Source organism: Synchiropus splendidus, chromosome 18 (genome assembly GCF_027744825.2).
Source record: "Synchiropus splendidus isolate RoL2022-P1 chromosome 18, RoL_Sspl_1.0, whole genome shotgun sequence".
Taxonomy (NCBI): Eukaryota; Metazoa; Chordata; class Actinopteri; order Syngnathiformes; family Callionymidae; genus Synchiropus; species Synchiropus splendidus.
The window spans coordinates 13,876,351-13,900,951 of NC_071351.1; the positions used below are offsets into that span (position 1 = coordinate 13,876,351).

The window sequence follows — 24,601 nt, forward strand, 5'->3', positions numbered from 1 at the left end:
ACTTTTGTCACACATTGGTTTTTGTTTCTCTGTGGTCTTCTTTCATTCTTTCAGAAAGCTTGACTGCTCGTCATGGAACACACCTGGAACTGATTACCTATAGCTTTAATCTACACACCTGTGAACTCCCCTGTTTATTTTCATCGTTGTCCTTTTTTTGTTGCACTTCCGGATCGGTGATGCCCGCAGATCTTCCTTTTGTCTAAATTGTTAAAATGTATTTTCATAGAGTGTCCTTGCTGCTGAGTACCACTCACACCAGACTGTAATCTGTTTAGCTCCTGGTGTGTCACTTAGTTGCACAATATTCAACATCAGTTTGCCTGTCTGCATCCATCAAACATTGATGTACAACCTTTCTAATTAAGTACTGTCTCTTTCAGACTTCTGGTGTCAGCTCAGCAGCACCTCAGTCAAGCACTCCACCAAGTGGTTGTCAAGTGTTTGGTGGATGTCTGTTTTCTGTATTTCTTTCCTTATTAGTTAGAATTTGTTTATACAAATATTTCATGACATATAATGATGATCAAACATTTAATATATGTATCTTCAAATAACCAGGAGTTGATTAAACAATAAACTGCTTGTGACTGCACAACAAATCCAGCTGTGAGAACACAGGTTTTCCTGTGTCTTTGAATAACCTTCAATCTAAAATCCATGGGAAGGAAATAAACAGCAAACACAGCAATGCAATGTTCATGACAATAAGGTGATTTTAGCATAGACACATTTGTAAAGAGCAAACATTAAAGGGAGGATAGTTGGGTTTTTTTTTGTTTAATCCCCTTCACATTCTGAGGCTAAAATCTAATTTCTTCTCTGAATTAAAAATGGTGAGTTTTAGAAAATGGTATTTAACTTTTTGCAACAAAACAATCTTATTTGGGAGCACAGCCTATAAGACAATTCAGTATATAGCTCAACTACAAATGGTTGAGCATAGCTACGGACAAATCCCGTTTTAAACCACAAGACGATTGCATTTCTAACATTTTAAATGTAAGCGATTTCAATGCAACTTGCATTAAAAATATGAACAGTAGTTCAGTGGAGGCAGAATGAAGGCCTTGGTTACTTTTTAACCACATCCTTTAGCTTCAAGCGTGATGACATGTAGACGGTAAATCTTGTGGAAGAGCATTTCAGATTAGAGCGCTCACATTAGCGTCGAGGCATCAGATGATGGAACCATGAGTTTTATATACTTGTGGTAAAGCGGGAATGATGGGGTCAGCCTCTCAAGAGCTTATGCGCAACCTGAATCTCTGGAGATTGACCTAACAGGAGGGGGGGTAGTGATATACGCAGCGTCGGCAACCACCCAGCTGAACAACAGTGTATAGAAAAAGAAGTGTAGGTGTAAAATTAAAATGTTCCCCAGTTAGAATTATGCTAAATACAAGCCCATATGATATCATACACCGCCCAAGCCTTCATTCCCGACAATCAACTTAATGACAGGGGACTTTTGAGTAAATTATAATGCTGGGACCTCTGTATGTAATCTGTGTTTTTAGAAGGTTGTAATTAATGTGTGGGGGAACCTGAAAACGTTCTGAATGTAATGTTGTATAAAGCACAGCTTGTAATGGAGCATAATCCCCAGCAGATGTGTGAATCTAGGAGGAGCGCGGCTTAAATGTCAATTTATCTCCACTGTAAGACCGAGTGTATCTGTTTGATTGACTGAGTGACTTCTGGGTCAGTTCCCGAACACGATGCTTTCACAGTCATGCAGTTTTCAATGCCGTTATGCGCGCAGATTCTCAACTTATTCCGTGAATTGAAATTGCATAATCCAAAATATCATGGCACATAGAGAACAAACACAACATACACGTGAAGATTAAGCAACCACAGGGACAGGTACAGCTTTAAATGTGACAGCACCACCCTCTGTTTTTAGTCAATGGGGAGGAATAGTGAAAACATGGATTAGACCAGAATATGGTGAACGTGCAAGAAGGAAAAGGTGATCTAATAGAACACAGGAGCAGTTCTGAGTGTGGAATATGTGACAAGTCTGCGACAAGCCTTTCAAGTAGGATATACTTAAACAGTCTTCCGCGCAAAATCAGGAACGACAAGTCTTCATGCTTAAGAAACGCGAGGCACAAGAACATCAAAGAAGACATCTGCGGCACCCTCATCCTCATCTCAAGTGTACAGCCCACTAAGCCAAACACGAGACACTATATGCCAGCAAAGAAACTTAAATCACCTTCACCGTTTAATTCACAAATGACTGAAGATGAAATCGCACTGACCCCGAGGGCCACAGTCATATTAGCCAGAAGCAAATGGTCTAACCTTACTGTAAAAATGATTTGGGTTTGGTTAGGACCAAAGATATGAACTCATGGACAAAGCTCACAGGAATTCCAGGCATCCAGAAAGGGACAAAGTATCCTGCTTGGCTGAACAAGATAGGAGTGGACTTAAAACTGTGTGTCCAGGAGGTCATACACCCGATCATGTAATGACAGGTTCATGAATGTGTCCTTTCCAACACTGTTAATACTTCTGAAGCAATGTGACTTTGCGGTTTCAATATTCATGTGAAATCTATTTCCAACGAGCTAAAAGGAAATAAAAGAGCACCACCCTCATAATGAGGGCAAATGTAGTGCTTACACAACACTAGCATTCTTCATTTGACGTCTACATTTACTGACTCCACAGCAGAGGCAAAAAGGTTGAGTGAATTTAGAGTATTGGACTGTTAAACATGAATTTGATGTTCCTGACGGTTCTTTTGTTTGCTTACATTAAGACAGCCTGATGTTAGGACAATACCGGGAAAGAGCAAACAAGAAATGCTTCTTGATACGTCTAACATTGGAAAAATACAAGCTTAACGTGAATTTTTTTAGTCCCTTGTGGCAAAGAAGATGGCTGTAGTGATAGTTTTCATTCTCATGTCAGTTTATCTGAGTTGACACGAGCTGCGAGCGTCTTCTGGCTTTCTGGTGTCTCAAAAACTCCAATGACTTCGGTACACCATTTGTTACTATATTTATTAAGCCAACAGAACTTAAACATTTCTTTTTTCTATAATAGTGATTAAGCAACAATATATTGGAGCAAAGGCTGGTAAAAATAAGGCACCACAAAATATAGTTACAAAGATGAGTTCTAAAAACATGGCCTTACTCTGTCCGACACTTTATGTAATTCTCACAGCTGCACGTAAAGGTCAAAGTTCTAGTGACTAATGTTACCTTTGTACTCCAACCTCAAAACTGCCATAAACTGATTCATCATTTACTTGAGTATCTGTACACACATCAAGTGCATTGAAACACAAAATATGTGCATTCAGTTCACAAATGAGTCGTTTGTCAATGACATGGAATGAGGCTGAAATAGCAAACAGTTTTCCTTGTTGTGTTAATGATTAATTTCAATGTGTTTTCGTCCACAAGTGTTTAAAGACTCTTCCGTCAGAGTATTATTCCACCAGGTATGTCACGGGGGGTTTCTACCTGCATTCCTCAAAGGGTCAAAGCTTCAGCATCGTAAGGCTAAATGGCCCGTGCAACATGAGCCACATCCCTGAGTGGAAAGATGAGAGTGTGCACAGAGAGCCAAGATCCTGTCCAGGGCAGCTCCAATCATTGTCAAGCTCCAGCACCACAGAGAAGGCTGGCTCACAGAGCAGCACAAAGGATATGTTGTGAGTGACTTATTTTAATTAGAGAGTAGGGAAATATGATGATTCATGCGAGAGCCTCATAACAAACCCATGGACAGACCGCTATGCAGCAGGCCGCAACATAAACAATACTTTGGCTTGAGAACAGAACTGTTAGAAAACCATTAATTCTCATTAAAAGCTCCTGACATCTGCTCTGCAATCACAAAGCAGCATTAGCCAGCCTCCCAGGGGCTGAGACTTTAGCTACCAGGGTCAAGCAAGCATGCTTTCCCTTATACACAGATCCAGAGCCAGCAACATTGAAACTCTGCTGCCGTTATGCAACGCAGTTAATGATTTCCCAAGAGAGGCATTGCAATGAAATCCTGTGAGAGAGCATTACAAACGACAGCAAATGTTTCCTTATCCAAGACACGTTTGCAACCTTTCAATATTCACAATGGACAAAATTTGATATAATCACCACTTCTGTTTGCTTACATCACAGAACACATCCTCAATCAAATCAAGAGAAACAAAGTTCAACAAAGAGTTCAAACAAAGTCTTCAGTGAAGTGTTCATGACAAGCAATAATAATGTAATACAAATTTAGTTGGTATACAATATATGTTATTCAAGTAAATCTGTCGTGTAGATGAAGGAAGGAATGTGAGTCCATATAATGACCTTAATGACTTCATTCACTCATTGACAGATAACTTAAATAGAGATGTTAAAAGATCGTCCATGCAGACCTTAAGACAGTCTGTCTTACACTGAGATTAAATGCAGTTGCTTGATGTGTGGACATCATGTAAACAACACTGTAAGCAGACATGCGAGGTCCACAGCAGTTTATAGTGATATTAGCTGTGAAAACCCTTGGAGAAGTGACGTGCCCGGCAGAGGCTTCAGCAGAGATAAACAAGAGGAGAACTGTCAGACCAGCTTGGTGTCAAAGACTGGAGGAGGAGAAGCAGCACCACACGCATTCGCAGTTATTTCCTATTGCAGGGTCAACTACAGTGTATCTAGAAGACAGTGAGTGATACCGGGTCTTACCCTGGCGCACAGTTTTCAGAGTGACAGGACCTTGGCAGCATGTTATCACAGCCAGGATGTCATAGAGGGGTAACCCAGACACAGGGAGCCCCTCGACCTCCAGGATCAATTCTCCTGGGGTGAGCTTCCCCTCCTGGTACACCACAGCATCCTCCCGAACTTGGCCAATGTAAGCAAACTCCCCATGCTCCGCTCCTCCACACAGATCCACATTGAGCTCCCCACTCGCGCCCCGGACTATCACGCATTCGCTGACTTTGTTGATCCAGTGGTTCTTCTTTTGAATGACTTTGGACATGTTCACTTGAAAACAGATCCGTTAGTTTGGCGGAATTGTGTCCGAGCGAGCCGACGCATGGCACGGTGACGGTCCCACTCCAAGTTCACAATGTTCGAATATCGCTCCAAAAGTGAGCAGTTGTACTCCTATTCCGAGCCGGGACGCGCCGCTCGTCCTGCATGTCAACATCTTCAAGGGTTAAAATCCAGAGAGTTTGCTTCCCTGTTCAGCGGGGAGTAACTTGCGCTGATTGCACATCCACGCGGTGACTGGGATTCCTTGGCTTCGCTTTTTAAACTTTCCGCGGGTAAAACAACAACTATGCCGCCCTTGCCCTCTCTTCACACGCCACCCACGGCTCCTTTAAGCAGGTAACATGACTAGTTCATTCTATTTGCTGCTGCGCTCAGGATGGAGCGGGTTGGGGAAGCCGCGCATGCGTACGACGGCAACTCCGAGAGGGGAAAATCCTGGTCGACCCAACACCTACCGGGTCTTAAACTCCTCCCTCCCGACCCGCACACCTTCTAACCGGATTATACGCGTCCACCGTCTAATCCAGCAGTGTCGAAGTCGATGATTAGAAATTGACTGAGAGCCAGATCTAATAGTTCCCCAAGTCAGTTTAAGAAAAGAAAGTAAACAATTATTGAATTGAGATAGCAAACATAATTCTCATGTCCATGGTTAGGGTCCGACAATAGCATTTAAATGCAGTAAAACATGCTGAGAATCCAGAGGAGGGACATATTAATGTTGGGTCAGGGGACGAGGAGGAGTTCCTTGAGAGTCATCACAATACCTGGACTTGGAAGTCAGAGGTGTCTTTCGCTTCCCTTCCAAATTTTGAATTAAAATGCAGCCTCTACTTAAGGGTGCAACACAGAGGAAACACATTGGCGGACACCTTTAGTGCCAATCTATTGCTCATTGTACACCCTGGAGACTGCTTTGCAATAAACATGAACACAAAATTGAAAACATGATGAAGGTGAGCACTACATCTACTTCCAACCTGAGAAAGCCAATTGACTAAACAACATGAAGGCATCAGGTGAGAAACACAGCTCCCTTCAGTGAGACAATGCCTGCCTGTTTCCCGCTCACAGAAACCGGCGCTCCAGCGGCGGTTGTGAGGGCAGTGGCCCGAATATCAGTGAAAGGCAGCTTTCCATCCCATTTCATCTCAAGAGCGTTGCGAGTGCTCGTGTTGACTGAACTGTGTCACTTTAACTCCTCCAGCGTGTCACACTGAAGATATTTGTCTGCAGCGGCAAGAACATTGCTGCCGTTCTGCATTCTAATCTTCCATTGCTCACAAGCCATTTGTTTGTATGTACGTGAGAACATCTTCTTGTTACAGTGGAAAAATGATTCCAGACACTGCAGGCCGCCAAACAAAAACACACAGCTCACATCCCACTTCTTTCCAATGCCATTATTATTTACGAACAGAAATTACAAAATGCTTTCTATCCAAAGAACAGAAAGTAAATGAGTCAAACGTCACCAAATATCACAGCATGAATACTGTAGCAAGCCTCTCTAGTCCAGCAAAATACATACAGAATTTATCACCAGTATCCACAGAATGCATTCACTATGAATCCACAGTGTTTAAATATTAACCAGCCAGTCAAGTATGGTATTGATCTGTCGTGGTGGTCAGTGCTGAAAGAAAGAACATACTGTTTCCAAGCTCTGGCAGCAAACGTGGAGAACGCAGGGACAAAGTGAAGTGTTTTGTCGAGTAACATCACTCACTTAGAACAAGGATTCTATGATTAATTTATTTTTTCTCTGAATACATCTATAATGAATGGATCTGAACAGCAAGACTAAGAGAAGATAGCAGTGCCTTTGTAACAAAGAGTTCAACTAGTCAGGAAACAAGGGTGAAACAAGCATCAGTCTGTCTTGTTGAAGTATGACTCCCAACCAGGATATACAGCTTATTTATACATATATACATATGTATTATTTCAGGCTCTGAGTTTCACAAGCGCATATCAGCACTTGGGAGTAAACTTTTAAACAATGGTATTCAGAGCCATCCATGTTTACCAGTGCTCCCTGCAGACTAGGAATATACACATGTGTGCCTTATATTGAACAGTTGCAAAATGACAAAGGAGCGAGGTACATTACATGGAAGTACATGAATGAAAGATGTAACTAACTCACACATGCAAATGATCAGTATAAATAATACGGTGCTGCAGTCTATTAACTGTCTTCCCAATTACTTTAGTAAAAAACTATTAATTTTTATGCATTAATAATATACATGTCAATAAGAGTAGTAGCAGCAGAGAAAGGGAAGCTTCAGTGACCTGCCACAACAAGTTAGAAGTTAGTGATGATTGTATCAAGCGTAGATATTTGTCCAGGTCGATGACCTAAATTAAATGCCCTACTGAAGTATTATTCCTTGTATCTTTTAATAATGTGGCCACAACAAAGACTCAGTGGTAAAAACAGCAACAAAAGAAAAAGCCGGGCCGTTTTCTGAAAGACACTTCTGCTTTGAAAGCTGGATATATTTTTACTCCCTGTAAGAAGGAATGAGAGATCATTAAAATAAAAGCAGCTGTATTTATCCCGATTCCTTCAGCAGGTGCCACTTAGCATTTTGATTTCAGATCAAAGATTAGCTGAAGTAGAATGGATGACAAATGTGTGTTCAGAGAGGTGCTTTTTCAATGATGCATGAGAACAATCTTGTTCTCAAGTAATGACAGGAGACTCATATTTACTACTGTAAATAAAACACCTAACGCATTTTAAAAGCAGCCAAAAGGCTAAAACATATCACGATTTGCAGGAATGCATCAATCCATACAGTAGGCCCAAGTATGTGGCATGATGATGATCAAAGACAAACGGGAGTTATTACTACAAATGCTACAATTTGGGATGCAGACTGGGATATGAGCTGATTCCAGGAAGGCAGAACGCTCCCTTGACCCTCATTATAAACTGTCATCACAATATTTCTATTGAATTAATAAACAGCAACCATGCGAAACAAACGTGCGTGCTGTTGGACGACAACAGTGACACGCGGCTTGAGACATTTAAAATGTAAATTGTGACGCCACTGTCAAATGTCTGTGTTATCAGACCGAGAGGAGTGTGGGGGTTGGGACAGGAGATAAAGATAGAGAGCTGAAGGCAGATATGAAAACACAAAGTGACTCAACAGAGTGACAGCAAATTAGAGAAGTTCTTGTGATTTCTGGGTGATCATTAAAATGAAGGCAGTAAAGAGGTTGCAGCCTATGTGACGAACTAGACAAGGAAATGAGCGATGGAAAAGTTGAGTTTTACGCCGCACTCGCTGCTACGGCCGACCTCCCTTATATAAGACCCAGCATTGGCTGCAGGCGGAGAAAACAAGGCCTGTCGCCGAGCATAGAGTCTTCCCCTTCACTGCTTCACAGCCACATGCACAACAGAATAAGACACTGAGCAATATTGAATTATTCAGGCGCATGAAATATCACAGCCATGGCGGCGCTGTCACACTTAGTCGGCAAAATACTGATTTGTCAACCTTGATATTTCACTGTTGTTTGGTAGGATTGAGTCAGGACTGCCATTTACGCATGAAGTTACCAAGTAGCTGGTGTAAATACAGACCACCCGATGCCTCATGGTTGGTCATTTAAATCTCGAGATGAGAAAGGAGTTGGGTCACATCTTGCATATGCAAAGAAAAGAGTCTTGCAAAAGCATCAGGAGAGAGAACAAGCTACCACTCCTTCCTTCCCTCGCACATAACAATTTCAAAAAACAAACTGCTCCACTTGTGGAACGACCTTCCTCAAAAGCCAGAGGACATTCCACCTCCTTTTCCAAAAGAGAACTAGGGCCTGTGACTTTGGACTGAATCCGGCTGCCTCACTGATCCATTTAAATAAACTTTCAGATTTTTTTTTTTTCATTTTTTGTCTGTTTTTCACAAGAGCAATTGCTGCTCATCTGTTTAGTCACATCTGTTAGCATTTTTTGTTTCGTTTCGTTTGTTCAAGTGTGTCATGAAACATCATGCAAATGTTCCTATTGAACATTTAATTGACAGGACACTATGTTCTTAATAACAGAGGAGCCATTGCGATGATCAGCAAAGAACGATTTAAAAAATATCCCAACAAATAAATCAAACAAATGATCAGAGCTGTTGCCTCTGAGCAAAGCAGGAGAAGCATCTGTTTTCAAGATGAAACACATGAAAGAGCTGGAAACATGTGATTTATATTTTATTTTTATATTGGATAGAGAAGTCGATAACAATTTACTGAGAGGAGCCTCGGACAAAAAAATTTTCACAAGTCAAATGCGCACCCTTTTTTATCCCTCACATTAAAACCCACACCTGCATTTGAGATTGAAATATTTACTAGAAGGTCCACTGATTTTGTGTCCCATGTGTTGTGGTCCTATTTGCGGTCGAAGTTGCAGGGATATTGCAAGAATTAGAAGCCATCCTAGAGGTGATAGTTATATAACGTCGTAAAAAGAATTGCTGCCATAGTTTTTAGAATACATCGTAGCAACAAAAGAAATGGCTGGATTTTCCTCACAGTAAAAGTAGCAGTAATACCACTTGTACAGACTGCACAGGGAGTAATAGTACTTTCAAAAGGCAGAAACGGCTGTAACACTAGCAGCAGTAGTTACAATGATAAAAATTAATGAAGTAGTGAGAATAAACATGTTACAGACTAAACATTTTGAAGTACGAGTGGCAATTAGGTATGAAATAGTAGTGAGGGTGGCAGTAATAGTAGTACTAGTAGTGATGGGGGATGCAGTATGCAAATGACTATGAGATGTAGCAGTTGTAGAAGGTGAATTTCAACTGTACTATTACTACACAGCAGTACTGGGGGTAGTAGAAGCGACACTAGTAATAGTAGAATCATAAGAAAACCGAGTAGTTCAAACATCCCCTACAGCTAGTGGTCAGGTTTTATTTTACAAATTTAAAAAGCAGATTTTTTCAATGTTTGGCTGCAGCTGAAACAAATCTAAATCGTAGAAGCCAACGTCCCATAAAATAAAATCTAAAACATCACACACGTTTGTTCCTGACTTCCTTGAAGATTAGAGACGCCACACGGCCGTGGAAAGTCTCCACAATAACATTTATATTAGCATATTGGAAAGACAAGAAAGGTAGCTGCAACAGCAACAAGCTGACCAATTTAACATCTCCAGATGGGCATTTACCAAGCCAGCCCATAACTGTCAAACCACAGCAACAATAACCAAAACAAAAGACTTTTCTGATTATGTTCTGAGGGTAGAATATTTATAAGAATATTTAGATTCAGTCCATGCAAAGTAAAAACTCTAAGTTTGTAGGATTTCAGCACTCCTGGATCCACAACAATATGCGCAGGCATTAAAAAAAATGTTCGATGGGCCTGCAGCCACAGGTTTCTTGGTAGATGCTGCCATCTAATGTGTTTGAGGGGTTAATTCACCAGAACACCAGCTTTGAAAACAATGGTGACAATGATTTTTAATATTGTATAAATAGCTCAAGAATCTTTATAAATAATGGAAACAGAAAAATACAAAAAAACTTTTATTTGAAGAAAACATCTGTTAAAACACCACAGTGGGAAACCGTCCAGGTGCCCAGAGGTCAGAATTAAATTTCATATTCCACATCATTTGGCCTGTTGTATTATTTTCCCGCTTGTTTTTAGACATAATTTTACTTTTATTTACTTGCTTATGTTATTTGTTTCGTTCCAACACATTTTTTTGCATCCACATCCACAACACATCTCCCCTCCAACCCCCCACACACATATTTTTCTGTCATTGTTGCATTTACAGTCAATTTGAAGACTAAGTGAAATTAAAAAAAAACAAGATACAAAAAAACTGTCATATTACTTTATACGCATTGCTCATTATCTCTAAAATGCCATCCAATCCAAAGAGGAATTACAGATAATGCAACAGATGACAACCTATGGCACCTTCAATGAAGTCTCAAGAGGAGAGCAGTAATTATTAGGTTTAACCATGGAAACAGTTTACAATATTTGGTGTGAAATTCATCACGCACCACTTCACTCTTTACTAGAGCACAACATGCTATTTACAATATTGTTTCGATTGCGTTAAGTGGCTGGAATTCTGTAAATGCAAAGCAAAGGAGTTTTATTTGAAGCCATTAAAACAAACAAGCGTATATTCCGAATTCCTCGACCGCAGACCACTTACAGACCATAGGAAGTGAAAGTCAGCGACTTATCACTACCCTGCGTGAGTCTACATTCACGGCCACATAAAAGATGTAAAGACAAACAAGAACCATCTGAAGTGACGAGACGCAGATTAAATAACGCAATGTAAACAAGATGGGGGATGATGAACAGTTTCAAAAACTCACATGATGAAGTCAGTCATATTCACAGAGCAATGGTGCTCCCCGCTGGCCATTGGGGATAGAACACATTTCATCCCAGAGCAAAAAAACAGGCTTTTTTTCTAATATATGTTGGAGGATGTTACGACTAAATAAATATTGGCTGTAGACTGCATGCTGTCATTAGGCTTTTATCATTCCGAAAAAAAACAAAAAAAAAACTTTTACTGACTCCTCTGTTCCAATTTCTACCTCCTGTTGGGAAGCCTGTCCTACATATTTGAACACACATTGTCTCCAGATGGGTTCACAGCCCCATCAGATTCTTTCATCGGTTTTCGTGTTTTCTCAACCAGGCATCAAATCTGCAAAAGTAAATTGCTGCTCTGTCTTGTGTATAGCTAATTGTGTTACACTTTGGTTGGGACATAAACCTGCAAATATTTTAAATTTAATAGACGCTGGCAGATGGAAGTGACTGCAGAGTTTTTCTGGTTTTAAGACCCATGTTTGTTCATGATAACTTCACCCAAATCTCATTTCCTGCAACTTGCTCTGCTTCATATCTTTCTTATCATGATGGATAGCTCACAAGTTGCTGCGTTTCCAGATCCATGTCGTAGCCAGAGCTTATTTGAAGTATGTCTTTGGAAGGCTACATTTCTCCTAGAACTAATCGACATTCTTTGACATGCTAAATGACCGATGGGGAAATGAATGAGTGTAAAAGTAAATAAATAAATCCAGGAACAGCCGCGCATTTCTCATGCCCACAGTTAGGATGGCCTCGGTGAAGAGGTGGGAGGCCAGGACAGGAATGACGTACGAGTCTCTCTCTACAGTGTGGGAAACATTTGTGTGGGTATCCACTCAGCCAAACAAGCCAAACTCAAATGTCAAAATGCTGAGTTAAAAAGAGCAAAAATGCTCAAGAAAAGGTGAGAAGGAATAATGTGTACAATTAATCACAAACCAGTAGCCATTTTTTCAAAACTGGAATGTGCTAATGTTTTTTGACAAATAGAAAAAAAAAGTTTCATATTCAAGCTGTTCGACATGGCAGGGTATTATATATATTATAGTTACATATTCTACTATCTTTATTCAGTTTTGGTTTCCACGTAACCATAATCTATTTCTATGCTTCACAACTTTTTGTCAGACGACAATGTAATGACTAATTAATGTAGCGTAATTTAATGAGTAGAATCGGTTCTTCTTCAACTAATATTGTTTTGACGCAACAAAACGGATTCTCCCCTCCACTAGTTTTACATTAGATCCGTCACATTACCAAAGATTCAGTCACCAAATAATGGCTCATCACTCACACAATTATTTGGCTTTTATGTAGTCAGTTTACACCAAAATGATCTGGATGCTTTGACCTTCATTCAAAGGCCAAATGGGCTTTCACTCCTCAGATAACGTCTATTGCTACGATGACTTTCACTACGCAGAGTGAAACAATAGAAGATGACTAAAACATCCCGTCATATGCAGCAGGCCAGCTCTCGGAAACTAGGCAAGAAAAAGATGGTGCTGGTACGTTCTTGTTTTTCCCTTAAATGTCACAAAAACCATTGACATCAAAGACATTTCAGTCCTAGAGTCAGTTCCGGCACTCCACTGACATTTTCTGGAAGCTCTGACTATAGGGGAGGGTATTCTCTTTCGGGTTGCCCTTTGACCTGTTCTGGCGTAGAGCCTGACGCAGAGCCATATCTTCTGGCTTGGTGGTCGGTACAGTACTAAGACACGACCCCTCCTGACAGGCCAGATACTGTGGGAATCCTGTGGAGACTGTGGGAGACCATTGCAGAACCAGTGCAGAATGATGAGGTGCTAAGACTTTGTTGAGTCTTAGCATGCCAGCAAAAGGCTGAATTTGAAAACAGTGGACATTGCCAACATGTCGCAACCCATAATATTCTCAACATGGGCTGTGGTGACTGCCAACAGCCCTTTTTAAGAGCTTTAACTGAACGTCTATTGTCCTGCACTTGCCAACTGAGTGAACGCCAAAATGTATGAGCAGGAACTGGCAAAGTGAGGTGAAATGTTACTCTGGCCAAAACAATCTATGATGGATGGCATCTTAACTCCACTATTACCAGCTAAAATACAACAATGGCCACACCCATTCCATCATATCATACAAACACATCATCAAACAGCAACTAATTCCTCATTAAAATTCAATGGATGTTCATTCCTTGACACCTTTCACTGCTACTCAGCTCTAAAAAGGGAAGCTTAAGATCCATGACACCCTAAAAAGTATGAACAACTTTAGACATGAATAGCAGCCTCACACTTCAGTGCCTATCTAATCTTGTCTGGCACAGAGGCCTCCCATAATCTCAGTCTCAGCCCACCCTCAATCCCTGAAAGTGTTGATATTGTCTTGGGTATAGAGTATATGTTTGGGTGTGTCACCAGGCAATAACCACACAGGCTTATCCCAGATAAATGGGGCAAGAGTCAAGGACAACCTGGACAGGTCACCAGATCACTAACATTGACAATGTAAAGTCTACCGTTTGAGAAGTGGGGGGACACCAGAGTGGCTGGGGGAACCAACAACAGTGGAAAGAAAGTCCAAAGTTTGTTCAACAGCTGTACTAAACGAATCACATTAAGTATTTATGTTTCCTTTATGGCCTTTACTTTCATTCCAGATTTGAAACAGTTGAACTTCAATGCTCGCCATTGAAAATGAAATGGTCTGCATTATAGCACCTCATCATCCTGAATGTTCTCTGGAACAAAGAAGTCTTCTCAGGCATTTTAAATTGCCGTTAAGTACTGGACATATAAAACTTAACTGCCTGATGAAATGAAATCTTCAGCAGCAATTATAGTGAAAATGACAGAGCTAATCTGTCCCAGTGACGCAGAGCATCTCAACGTCTCCAAACATCTCACAGTCAGACAGGCCAGGTTTCCAGCCAGCCAACGTCAGCAATCTCAGGAGCACCCCTGCTTTCTGTCTGCCATGTTTTGAAGGAGGTCAAAGTTCAGACCTTTCGCTGGGACCCGTTTATCACAGTAAGGGTTGTGGGACCAGGTCCTGAAGTGAAGGGGGAGGGAGTTTGTTTTTCAAGTGAGACACCTCCAGGAGAGGTCTGGGCCAGAGCTGGTGGCTCTTCGGTGAGATGACATGATATAAAAAGAACCAGTGCAGACAGAGGACCTGTGGATCTTTCCAAAAAACTGAATAAAAGTAACACATCGCTGCTGTGCAGGTCTTCATGTGCTAACACCATAGAAGTGAGGATGGCGACTGTCGTGAAGTACTGGATGTGTTTGGCTACATTGTCATTGGCAGTGACCAGCGAATCTTTACACAGGTAAGAAGGCTGTACTTAAAAAGTTTGTTCGCATTATCAAAACTGCAGTCAGAATATGAGACAATCCAAGAATGTTGGACGGGCTTTGTTCTCACAACGCTAATGTTTAGATAACAAACTACACTTATGCGTTAGTTATACTCAAGTAGTATCTCACGACACATTCAAGAGGAATTTGAGTGTTTAAGATCATTTGGCAGCCAGTATAATTTAAGAAAGCTCAGCTATCACACTAGTTGATCACCAATGACAGAGGGATGAGGCACTGCCACAAGGACAGTCCCAAAGAGTTTGGTGGGGAGTTCAAAAGCAACAGTGTATGCTATGACTATTCTGCTGACACATTTAGCAGGATAGTGGAGTAAAGACGTCAAGAAACCAGGTAAGACACCCCACTTACAACGTTGCCAGGACTGACCAACTATACACCAAATTCAGCATCAACAATGGCAACATGCATTAACAAAGAAAATGCATTCAGTTCTCCACACAGCTTCATGTTCAATAGTTCAGAACTACGGGACAACAATGCTGCTTCAGACTTCATATTTAGACTCTGGCACTCCTTCCTCACTTTGTTTTGTTTCAGGCAGAGCTAACCAAAGAGGAAATGTTTAAAGTCGTAAAATATGAGAGACATTGTAAAATACGTGGGTGGAAAACTAGGAATTATTGCACTTTGCACTTTCTCGCAATAAAACGATCAACTAAAACAAGAGCCGGATGAAGAGACAGAACACTAGGATCTTATACACTGACAGCAACACAATGCCAAGGTTATATACAAACCAGACACTTCACTACGTCTCTTTTTGACCCAAGATTGGTTAACTATCATGACCACAGCAAACTGTACTGCACCACATACGAGTTTTAAAACACACTTTCAACATGTCTAAACAGATCTCACATTACAACTACCAGTTCAACAATCACAGGAGGATTGTGGGTTTTCGTATATTTTTTTAGAATTATGAGAAAACCTTTCCCCCAAACTACACTTATACAGGCTGAGGTTTGGCTCGCTAGGTTGAATGAGTACAATAGACGACAAAGAAAAATTGGTTCATATGGACTACAGAATTTTAAATGTGTTTTCTGGGAAAGTCTGTTTTCTATTACATGCTATTAGCTGAACTGGTACAACGACCAGACATCAGAATTAATGTACTTCACACGTCTGACTGAGGGGAAACAATTTTTCAGAATCGCCATGAAGAAGATGCCCACTATCAGAGAGACACTGAAGGAGATGGGCGTTTCTTTGGAGCAAGTGTTGACAGAGCTGACCCAGATACACAGCGGCAACCCCAACAATGGCACCGTTCCCACACCACTTACCAACTACCTGGATGTGAGAATCTTTTTTTTCTCCGCTTAAAAAAAAAAAAGCCTTTTTTTTCCATCTTGAAAATAACACATAAAACATAAAGTTGGCCTCAACAGAAATTAAAAGACTGGCCAGATCCAAACAGATCTTTTCTGGAAGCAAACACGTCCTCAGAGGTCAAGCTAAAGTCCGAGGTCATTCACAACAAAGTAGCTGTGTGTATTGCCTTTCATTAATTACTAGAATTTACTCCAGTCCACCTTCCCACAGAACAGGATATTCAAGCAGTGCCCCCTGGTGCCTCAAAGTAGTATGAATCGTATTAAATGATACTTTTTTTGGTGTAGATTTTGATGATAAAATGTTCAGTTGTAAAGAATCAACTCAATAAATGGAAACTTCACATATTCAGCAAGGCGAAGCGAACACAAAATACTGCATAAAATACAAACATGAATCCTGAGAATCCCTGCAAACAGCCGTAGAAAACATCACCCACATGCTTACACGTGCAGGCTGGCCTCATACCAGCACAAGACTAGTTTACCTCTCAGACGGGAGGGACCAGAACAGAGAAGTAGGTTGTAAAAACCAGACGCACTCTGGGGCTTTTGGCTTGTCTGGTGCTCTTGTGAGTTCATGTAAATTTGGAATCAATTTCTACCTCAGTTCAAGGACAACTATTAGGTCTTGTTTACAAGTGAGGGGACCCTATAGACACTATGGAGCGTCTTCAGTCATCAGGATAGTCTGACATAGCAAAAAAAAAAAACATTCACATTCCTACTTTGACCCATCACTGTGAATTTTTCAGTTGAAGAACCCTTGTACAGCCTGATGAGATCACAACTATTCCACCATAAAAGGGCTGGAGTCAGAGCTTCTACAGAAGAAGAGCCAATGCAAACTTGACTGAGTTCGAATTGGCAAACACATCAAAACAATTATGCTTTGTTTGGCTGCAGCACCAAAGAGTTTTTAGATAGTTGGTGTGTTTGGGCTGGGACAAATTTACAAAGCAGAGAAACTGTTTTCATTTTGGTTTCTAAATGTATCCATCATTAAAGTATCTCGTGTGATGATGCCAATGCAGCAGGGCAACGGTGTTCAGCAGAAGTTGTCGTAATGGTTCATGTCTGATTTCACTTGGTTGCTTGGGAAAATGTGAGTTTGTGTGAAAACAATAAACAGCTCAGTTGTTTTCCCTCCACAGACACAGTACTTTGGAGAAATCAGTATCGGCTCTCCGGCCCAAACTTTTAATGTGGTATTTGACACAGGCTCGGCCAATCTGTGGGTGCCATCGCAGAGCTGTTCTCCTTTCTCAACGGCCTGCTGTGAGTGCGGCACGAACAGATGATGCAAGAGATTGTTTGTGTTGGTTTCTATTGTGTGGCATTCTTCTTTGAGCTAAGGTGATGCAATGACTTTTGAACTTTGTAGTTACTCACAACAGGTACGACGGATCCACATCTCACACTTACATCGAAAACGGCACAGGGTTTTCTATTCAGTACGCTTCAGGAAATGTCAGAGGATTTCTGAGCGAGGATGTCGTGGTGGTGAGTTTGGTTTCACTTAAATGTCAAATTTCCTTCCTGCTGCACAGCTTTTGCACTTGATCTCACCCTGACAGGTGGGAGGCATCCCTGTGGTTCAGGTGTTTGCAGAGGCCACCTCGTTGTCAGCCATGCCCTTTATCTTCGCGAAGTTTGACGGCGTCCTCGGGATGGGTTACCCCAATGTGGCGATAGACGGCATCATGCCGGTTTTTGACCGCATCATGTCTCAGCACGTCCTAAAAGAGGAGGTGTTCTCCATCTACTACAGCAGGTGAAGTATAAATCTGCCAAAATACACAACCATAACCCTAAAAATAACTGAGTATCCTCAGATTTTCAATGATTTCTCTGCAATATAGGGCACAAAGCTAATTTGTGGAACAAATAGAGCAAATTAAAAAGGGGGAAAAAGTGATGATATTTTCATTAATTCAGCTTGAATAGAGTAGTATGAACCATTTTCATTATTGGGTCACAGGTGCATCATTCAAGTATTTGTGTTGCTCAGATAAGTGATGTCACGGTTTTGCATTCAAGAGTTGGATGTTGTCTAACACATTTATGATTCCCAGGGATCCTAAACATTCACCAGGTGGAGAGCTGGTACTAGGCGGGACTGACCCAAACTACTACACAGGACATTTTAACTACGTGGACACAAGAGAGATGGGCAAATGGGAAGTTACCATGAAAGGGTAACTTTTTTCCCCACTCTCAAACATTTATTTGCCAGTTAAAAACAACATGCTCTTAGTCGTTGACAATGCTCTTCTTTAAGAGTTTCGGTTGGGTCGGAGAGGCTGTTTTGTACAGAGGGCTGCACAGCTGTGATAGACACAGGCTCCTCCTACATCACTGGGCCGGCCTCGGCCGTGTTTTCACTGATGAAAACCATCGGAGCTCAGCAAGATGAAAGTGGAGTAAGTCCACAAACATGCTAAATCATTTCCCACGGAAAATACTCAAGTTGTAAAAGACTAGTCATAACGTTTTTTTTCCCCCCCTCTGATCAGTATAAAGTCGACTGCGAAATGGTGCAGACGTTGCCGAGCATCAGCTTCCTCCTGGGTGGTCGAGAATATTTGCTGAGTCATGAGGATTACATTCTGTGGGTAAGCAGGTCGAACACCCCCCTAAAAATTAAGCATTTACCCCAAAAACCTCTACACCATTGATTTCAAATACATTTATAATGAAACATCTTCATATGTTTTGTGAGTACACAACTTCGTCGGTTTGATTGTTAGTTATTCACTCTATTTTCTACCAGTTATTCCCATTCTGTCATCATCACTCAGGCAGTTGAGCACTTTCCACAGTCAGTAAACAGTCTCCAAAGATTTCTTCAATTATGCAGACAAAACATTCCTCTTTTTGTTTACAGCAAACTCAAATGGAAGGTGACGTATGCGCGGTCACCTTCAGGGGCTTGGATCTGCCGCCACCTACAGGACCCCTGTGGATTTTAGGTGCCAACTTCATTGCCCGCTACTACACCGAGTTCGACCGCCGCAATAACCGCATCGGCTTTGCTGAAGCCGTCTGACAAATTGCTCATAGTTTGTCCTGTCTACATGCTGGTTTTACCATCATATGATCACTCAGAAACAGAGGGAAATAACTTAATCCATCATGCTTTGCCATTTTCCTGTTACCCACCATTTTATTGCACTGATCTCTTTATTTATGTCCGAAAATGAAAAGCTAAAAATGGTTGTTGTTCTGTGGTGACTGTCTAAAGGTGGTCGTGAGGGGTTAAAAGAAACACCTGAGATTTCAATTGATTTCACTTCTACTGATAATTATGACTCATTATTCGGTCACATGGATTTTGTGGCCTAATGGCTTACATCAAACACAATGGATTTGTCTTAGTAATGTCAGAAATAAACTTTTTTAAAACAAGACTCGTGTTATCTCGTGAGTGTGTGAGCCGCGGATGCACAACATCTCTCGATGCAAATTCCCTTACTTTACGTCCCTCTGTCTTTTCCAATTATATCTGAATAAATGCAGTTCAAGGCATCAGAACATGACAAGAATTTAAGACACCATGCTTACTGGCAATGCTGAGAAACAATTGCTTTAATTTGATGTAATTCCTCTGGCTCTAAATCACATGCTTAACAAGACCTCCGTTATTTCCAAAGAACTGTCTGTAGAATCCCTCAGTGCCTCACGACTTTGAGGAGCCAAGGTGAAAGTCGAAGTCACAGTTTGAACAGAGCATTTGACTTCTGATCTGGAATGTGTTTTATTTATAGCTGCATCGTCATGCTCATTCATTCAGAGCAAAGGGGAATTCAGACATTTCCCATGATACATTGCAGCATTTTTTAGCTTTCAGTCATGTTCCCATTTAGCTCGTTTCAGAACTTCATACTCTACTCTATAAGGATTTTGTTTCTTCATTTCAATATTTGTGAAAGCACAAAGACCAACCGAATAGCCAAGGAAAAACCACAAGGCTGCCCATGAAACAGTCACGTTGAGGACACGAGCCCTGAGCTACAATAATAGAAAGGATTCTTTGAGATGGCAGGAGGGTTGTTTGATAAGATGCATAGTGTTCTTCGAGAGTAAAAGATGGAGAACACAAGAACGTATTAGTGTGAAGTGTAACCACTTATTTCAGTCAATTCAGTGCATCCAAAGGGTTTCCAGCGCCAGATGATCCTGCACCTGCCTGGAGTTCTACTCAAACTGTGCAGAAAACTTCCACAAAAAGAAAACAAGACCTTCACAACTCAGCCCAGCTCCATGGTCCAAGTCAAAAGGCAGACCTATGTGACCTGGACATAGCATAGATTAGTTACCAAATAGCAAGAATCACTAATACTATTTTAACATTTACAACCACAAACTGCAGTATTAAAAGTTCCTACTGCAGTTCTAAAGGTTCCTACAGTATAACATACTGCTTAGTGGGAGTCCCATGAGACAGCTACACAGAGATTAAATAGCAACATCAATGTACGCAACTTTCACTGTACATCTGGGATGAATGAACAGCTAAAGATGCACAGAGGGGTTCCAGCAACCCTGAATAGCTTGATCTGAGGTTGGCAAGGCATATTTCAAATAGCTAAGCTTCCACAAGCATATTGACATGTGGTGTATCATGAAAGAACAATTGGAACAGATAAAAATATATTTTGGTAACAGAATGCTCTTCACAGTCATTGTTACTTTCCGCAGGGCACTTTTCTTTCATTTAATTGTTAAACAAATGAAGATCAAAAGTTTCAAAAATATTATCATAAAGTAAAAACAATATAATTAATTTCAAATGGACAGATTTTTTTCGTATCTAGTCGATGAACCAGCTCGAACTTTGTAATGCAGCACAGATGTTACTTAATTACAATTTTAATTTAAATTAAAAAGCAAGCTGGAGTTGAAAACAGTGTATGTATAAGTATTTTTAACGCTACAAACAGACTGTTCCAAACATGAACACAGACAAAGCTTGTTTGGTTTCATTAATGATGGCTTGCATGAGGATAGAATTTATTTTACAAAGCCATTAACCAGCCCTGCTTTGAGATCAATGATTGGAAAACCCCTTAAACACATGCAGAACATCCTTCAGGACATTGCTGATCTATTCCAGGTGAAGTTTGTCGGTCATTTCTTACATACTGGTGTTAAAGGCTGGCAAGTCTGTTTGTTAGAACAGACAAATTAATTGGAGCTAGTTAACCCGTCGTGCAGCTACAGTTTCCAGTATCCAGTGCAGTCGAGAACCATTACATTAGTTAGAAGTTAGAACCGAAAATCACCTTTTTCTAACCAGGTTCTAAGGCTAGTGCAGATTCAAATCTTCTACAAAAGAGATCAGGCCAATCAGGAAAGCACATGGCTAATCCGTTTTCAACAAGTCAACTCCCAAGTGTCCTTGCACAACTGGAGCCTGGTGTGAATGCAGTAAGAACCAAGACACTGTGGAAGTACATCAAGAAACCTTCTTTCTGAAAACCTAGTTGAATGGGTTCTTTCTGATGACGGTAATCAAACTTGACCACTTGTCAAGATTAAAAATCAGAGACTCAAAGGCACAAAATAAATTGGAACAGTTTGTCTTCAAAGCCAGCTGACAAGGAGATTAAACAACGGTGACACTGATGATACACAAAAAACAAACGGGAAGTCGTAGCAAAGTAGTATCGAGACCATGTGCTGCCTCCAGTAGAGGTCAATGTAAAGTGAAATAGGAGCACAAATGCAAAAACAAGGAGAAAAAAAAAATCAACACAATGAAAGACAAAATGTGAGTAAGAAATGGTAAAATCAGCAACTGAAAGCATAAATACAAGAGCAGGAACACCACATGAAATCCACTAACTAAAAGGAGGAATCTGTGATCACAAACAAAGGGAAGACAAGGTGAGGTCACAGGTTGCAAGACTACAAACCCATCATGAAACAAAAAGTCAAAAGGTTTCTGAAAATAAACAATGCTGCACACATACTTGAGTTCCAAGATGGAAGGGTTCTGAAAGGCATCAACGCAGAGATGGGAAGAAACAGAGACATTTATAGACCTGAACCTAAGAGCTACAGTACAATACAATTTGAAATATAAACAAATAAGTAAAACACAGAAAAAAATGGAAAAAATGGAGGAATTAAAAGCAACAGGATGGACAGATATTGCCACGGTGACTCATAAATTCATCATCACCACATCACAAGTAACTTGTGTTCCTGTTTTCATTTACAATCGTAATTCATTTTCATGCCTGTCATCCAATTTAACAAACACGATCACAAAATAACAGAATGCACGACAAAAAGAACAATCAAAAGCCACCTGTTTGAAGAAGCAAAAGGGGCCAGCTATCATCAGACTTACTCAGTTCTGTTTCAACGCCATCATAACATTGACTTAGCATGTCAAATTGAAGAGAACATTTGCTGCAAGTACTAAAACAAAACACCAATCCAGTAATCTTAAGAAAATATTTTCTGCCCAAATAAAAGTGTCCAATAAAAGTTTGAGAATCCTGGTTCTGGTAGCAGAATCCATCAGGATTTTCCTCTGCTTCCCGATACCACAGTGGTTCCCTTCTGATTTTGAATCTCATTGGATGCCATCCCACTGTCTATACAGAACTTGCAAAACAAGACAGACCACGGTGACACTGAAATGTTCTGCGGAGAGGAAAAGAGGATCAAGCTGATCATCTTAAATTTGTGAATGTCATATTAGTTCAAAGAAAGTTTTTTTTTAAAACAGAAAACAGCCGAGTGGAGCTTCAAACATTCAAATGATTCATGTGAAACAGATGGCAGATGGGACTGCCTTTTGCTCATTGTTCTACGGACTTACAGGCAGATTTGGACCATCTCCAACAAACTTGACTGTTGATTTAGTTGAAATTGTATTTTAATGACGTGTCGCTTGTCTATATTTCTCTTGCACATCAATTTCAGACAGCGGTTCGTGTTGCGGAGTGGTTTCACAAAAACATGGATTTAATTGTGGCAGATAAATGACAGACAACTCAGATCAGTTGCTGCGTTAATGAAGCCACTGTCAGTAAAGCTATGAACTTCGGCAGACATCAGATTAAGAATATGAAGCGGCATCACAGCTAATTCAGTGCGACCAGGGCGAGCTAGCCACAATGACAACAGAGCTCCAGCCTTAGCAAAGTAACAATTCCAACTTCAACCTAAGAGAAAAACAAATACTGTCAAGCTGAATGCTGGGTGCCATTTAAGATTTAATATGCCGCAAGATAACGTTCAACTTGCTAAATCAATTATCCTGTAAGGAAGATGAAACAAGGCAGCCTGACGCTATTAAAATCACTCAATAGTATACAATCCATTTTTCCATTTTCACAAGACAGATGCACATGCTGACCACTGAAGGAATGAGAAAGACTCGGTGTCTGCCACTGAACATTAAGCACCAAAGATACCGCCTTTTCTGTTCTTCACACTGTATGGATAGAAGCTAACAGGAAACATACTGTGGCTGTCATGAATGAAAACATGAAATTGGCTCCAGAGAATATTTTTTTTCTGAGGTCTGTTACACTTCTCAACACACTCCATCTGACAGCAAACAACCGTTGTACCAGCCTCACTCCATATGCACATCATGTCCGGCAACAAAATGGTCAAATAAGGCATCTAGACGAAAATGATGAATAGAGAAAAATCCCATAACAACAGACAGTGATTAGATAAGAACTTTGGCAACGGTGGTGGTATTAAATTCTGCTCTCATTCTCAGTATATGTCGACCATTTAGCATGATGAGCGGTGTGAGATCCATTGGGCTGGATCTGCCGAAACTCATTCGGCTGAGAATGTGTTCCACGCTGCTATGACTAGACAGCAGTCTGCCTCAGAGCTAGTTCTTCTCTGCCTTTCAGTATTTTTAAACTATGTTAAATCTTCTGTGGGCTTTCACGTCTTTGCCAGTATTATGCCATCCCAGCAATCTGAGCAAATGATTTATGCACCATCCTGATTTGAACCAACAGGTTGTGGGTGCTCATGATCATCTGATGAAACTCATATGAGTTTCTTCTAACGTCACCACCCTGTCATGACGTGTTAAGATCCGTCCCCAACCACATGCTCCTGGAGCACTTTTTCGCCACAACATTACTCTGACATTACGCACAGCGATGACTATTAACTGACAATTCTTCTTGTAAAACTTAAGACAAACAAATGAAAACAGGACTTTCTGAGCAGAACTGAGCAGGGTGAGGAGAAATAAAGGTGATCTCAAGTCCACTTTTCAGTGTTATGAGAGAGTTTCCCCATGAAAAATAGTACACAATGGAATTTATGTGAGAATGTGTGCGTGTCCATCTCTCTATTTTTTCCTGACTCTCTCATGAGGGTTGGATCAGGTCTCAGAAATAACACACCCAATGTCCAAAGAAAATGTGACTTTGTTTCAGCACAACACGTCAATGATAATGAATTTAAGAATCAGGATTCCAGGAGCAGCGTG

At 40.7% G+C, this 24,601-nt stretch overlaps 2 protein-coding genes across 13 annotated transcripts in view; one reads left to right on the plus strand and one right to left on the minus strand.

The window, feature by feature from the left end:
* LOC128750174 (membrane-associated guanylate kinase, WW and PDZ domain-containing protein 1-like) overlaps positions 1-5,381 on the minus strand; it is a 55,642-nt gene extending 50,261 nt beyond the window's left edge. For 10 of the 12 annotated variants that reach the window (XM_053850503.1, XM_053850502.1, XM_053850499.1 and 7 more), the window contains exon 1: positions 4,704-5,380. In XM_053850503.1, coding sequence (XP_053706478.1) covers positions 4,704-5,001 — 298 coding nt within the window. In that variant the 5' untranslated portion in view covers positions 5,002-5,380. Of the gene's footprint in view, positions 1-4,703 lie in introns of all 12 variants that reach the window. The other 2 variants (XM_053850509.1, XM_053850498.1) reach the window with 1 other exon arrangement.
* The window catches only part of ren (renin), a 31,640-nt gene extending 12,158 nt beyond the window's left edge, over positions 1-19,482 (plus strand). Inside the window, exons 2-10 of the mRNA XM_053850515.1 lie at positions 14,623-14,727; positions 15,934-16,081; positions 17,271-17,394; positions 17,501-17,619; positions 17,694-17,890; positions 18,192-18,314; positions 18,398-18,539; positions 18,633-18,731; positions 19,004-19,482. Coding sequence (XP_053706490.1) covers positions 14,654-14,727; positions 15,934-16,081; positions 17,271-17,394; positions 17,501-17,619; positions 17,694-17,890; positions 18,192-18,314; positions 18,398-18,539; positions 18,633-18,731; positions 19,004-19,165 — 1,188 coding nt within the window. The 5' untranslated portion in view covers positions 14,623-14,653 and the 3' untranslated portion in view covers positions 19,166-19,482. The remainder of the gene's footprint in view (positions 1-14,622; positions 14,728-15,933; positions 16,082-17,270; positions 17,395-17,500; positions 17,620-17,693; positions 17,891-18,191; positions 18,315-18,397; positions 18,540-18,632; positions 18,732-19,003) is intronic.
* The last annotated feature ends 5,119 nt before the right edge of the window (positions 19,483-24,601 follow it).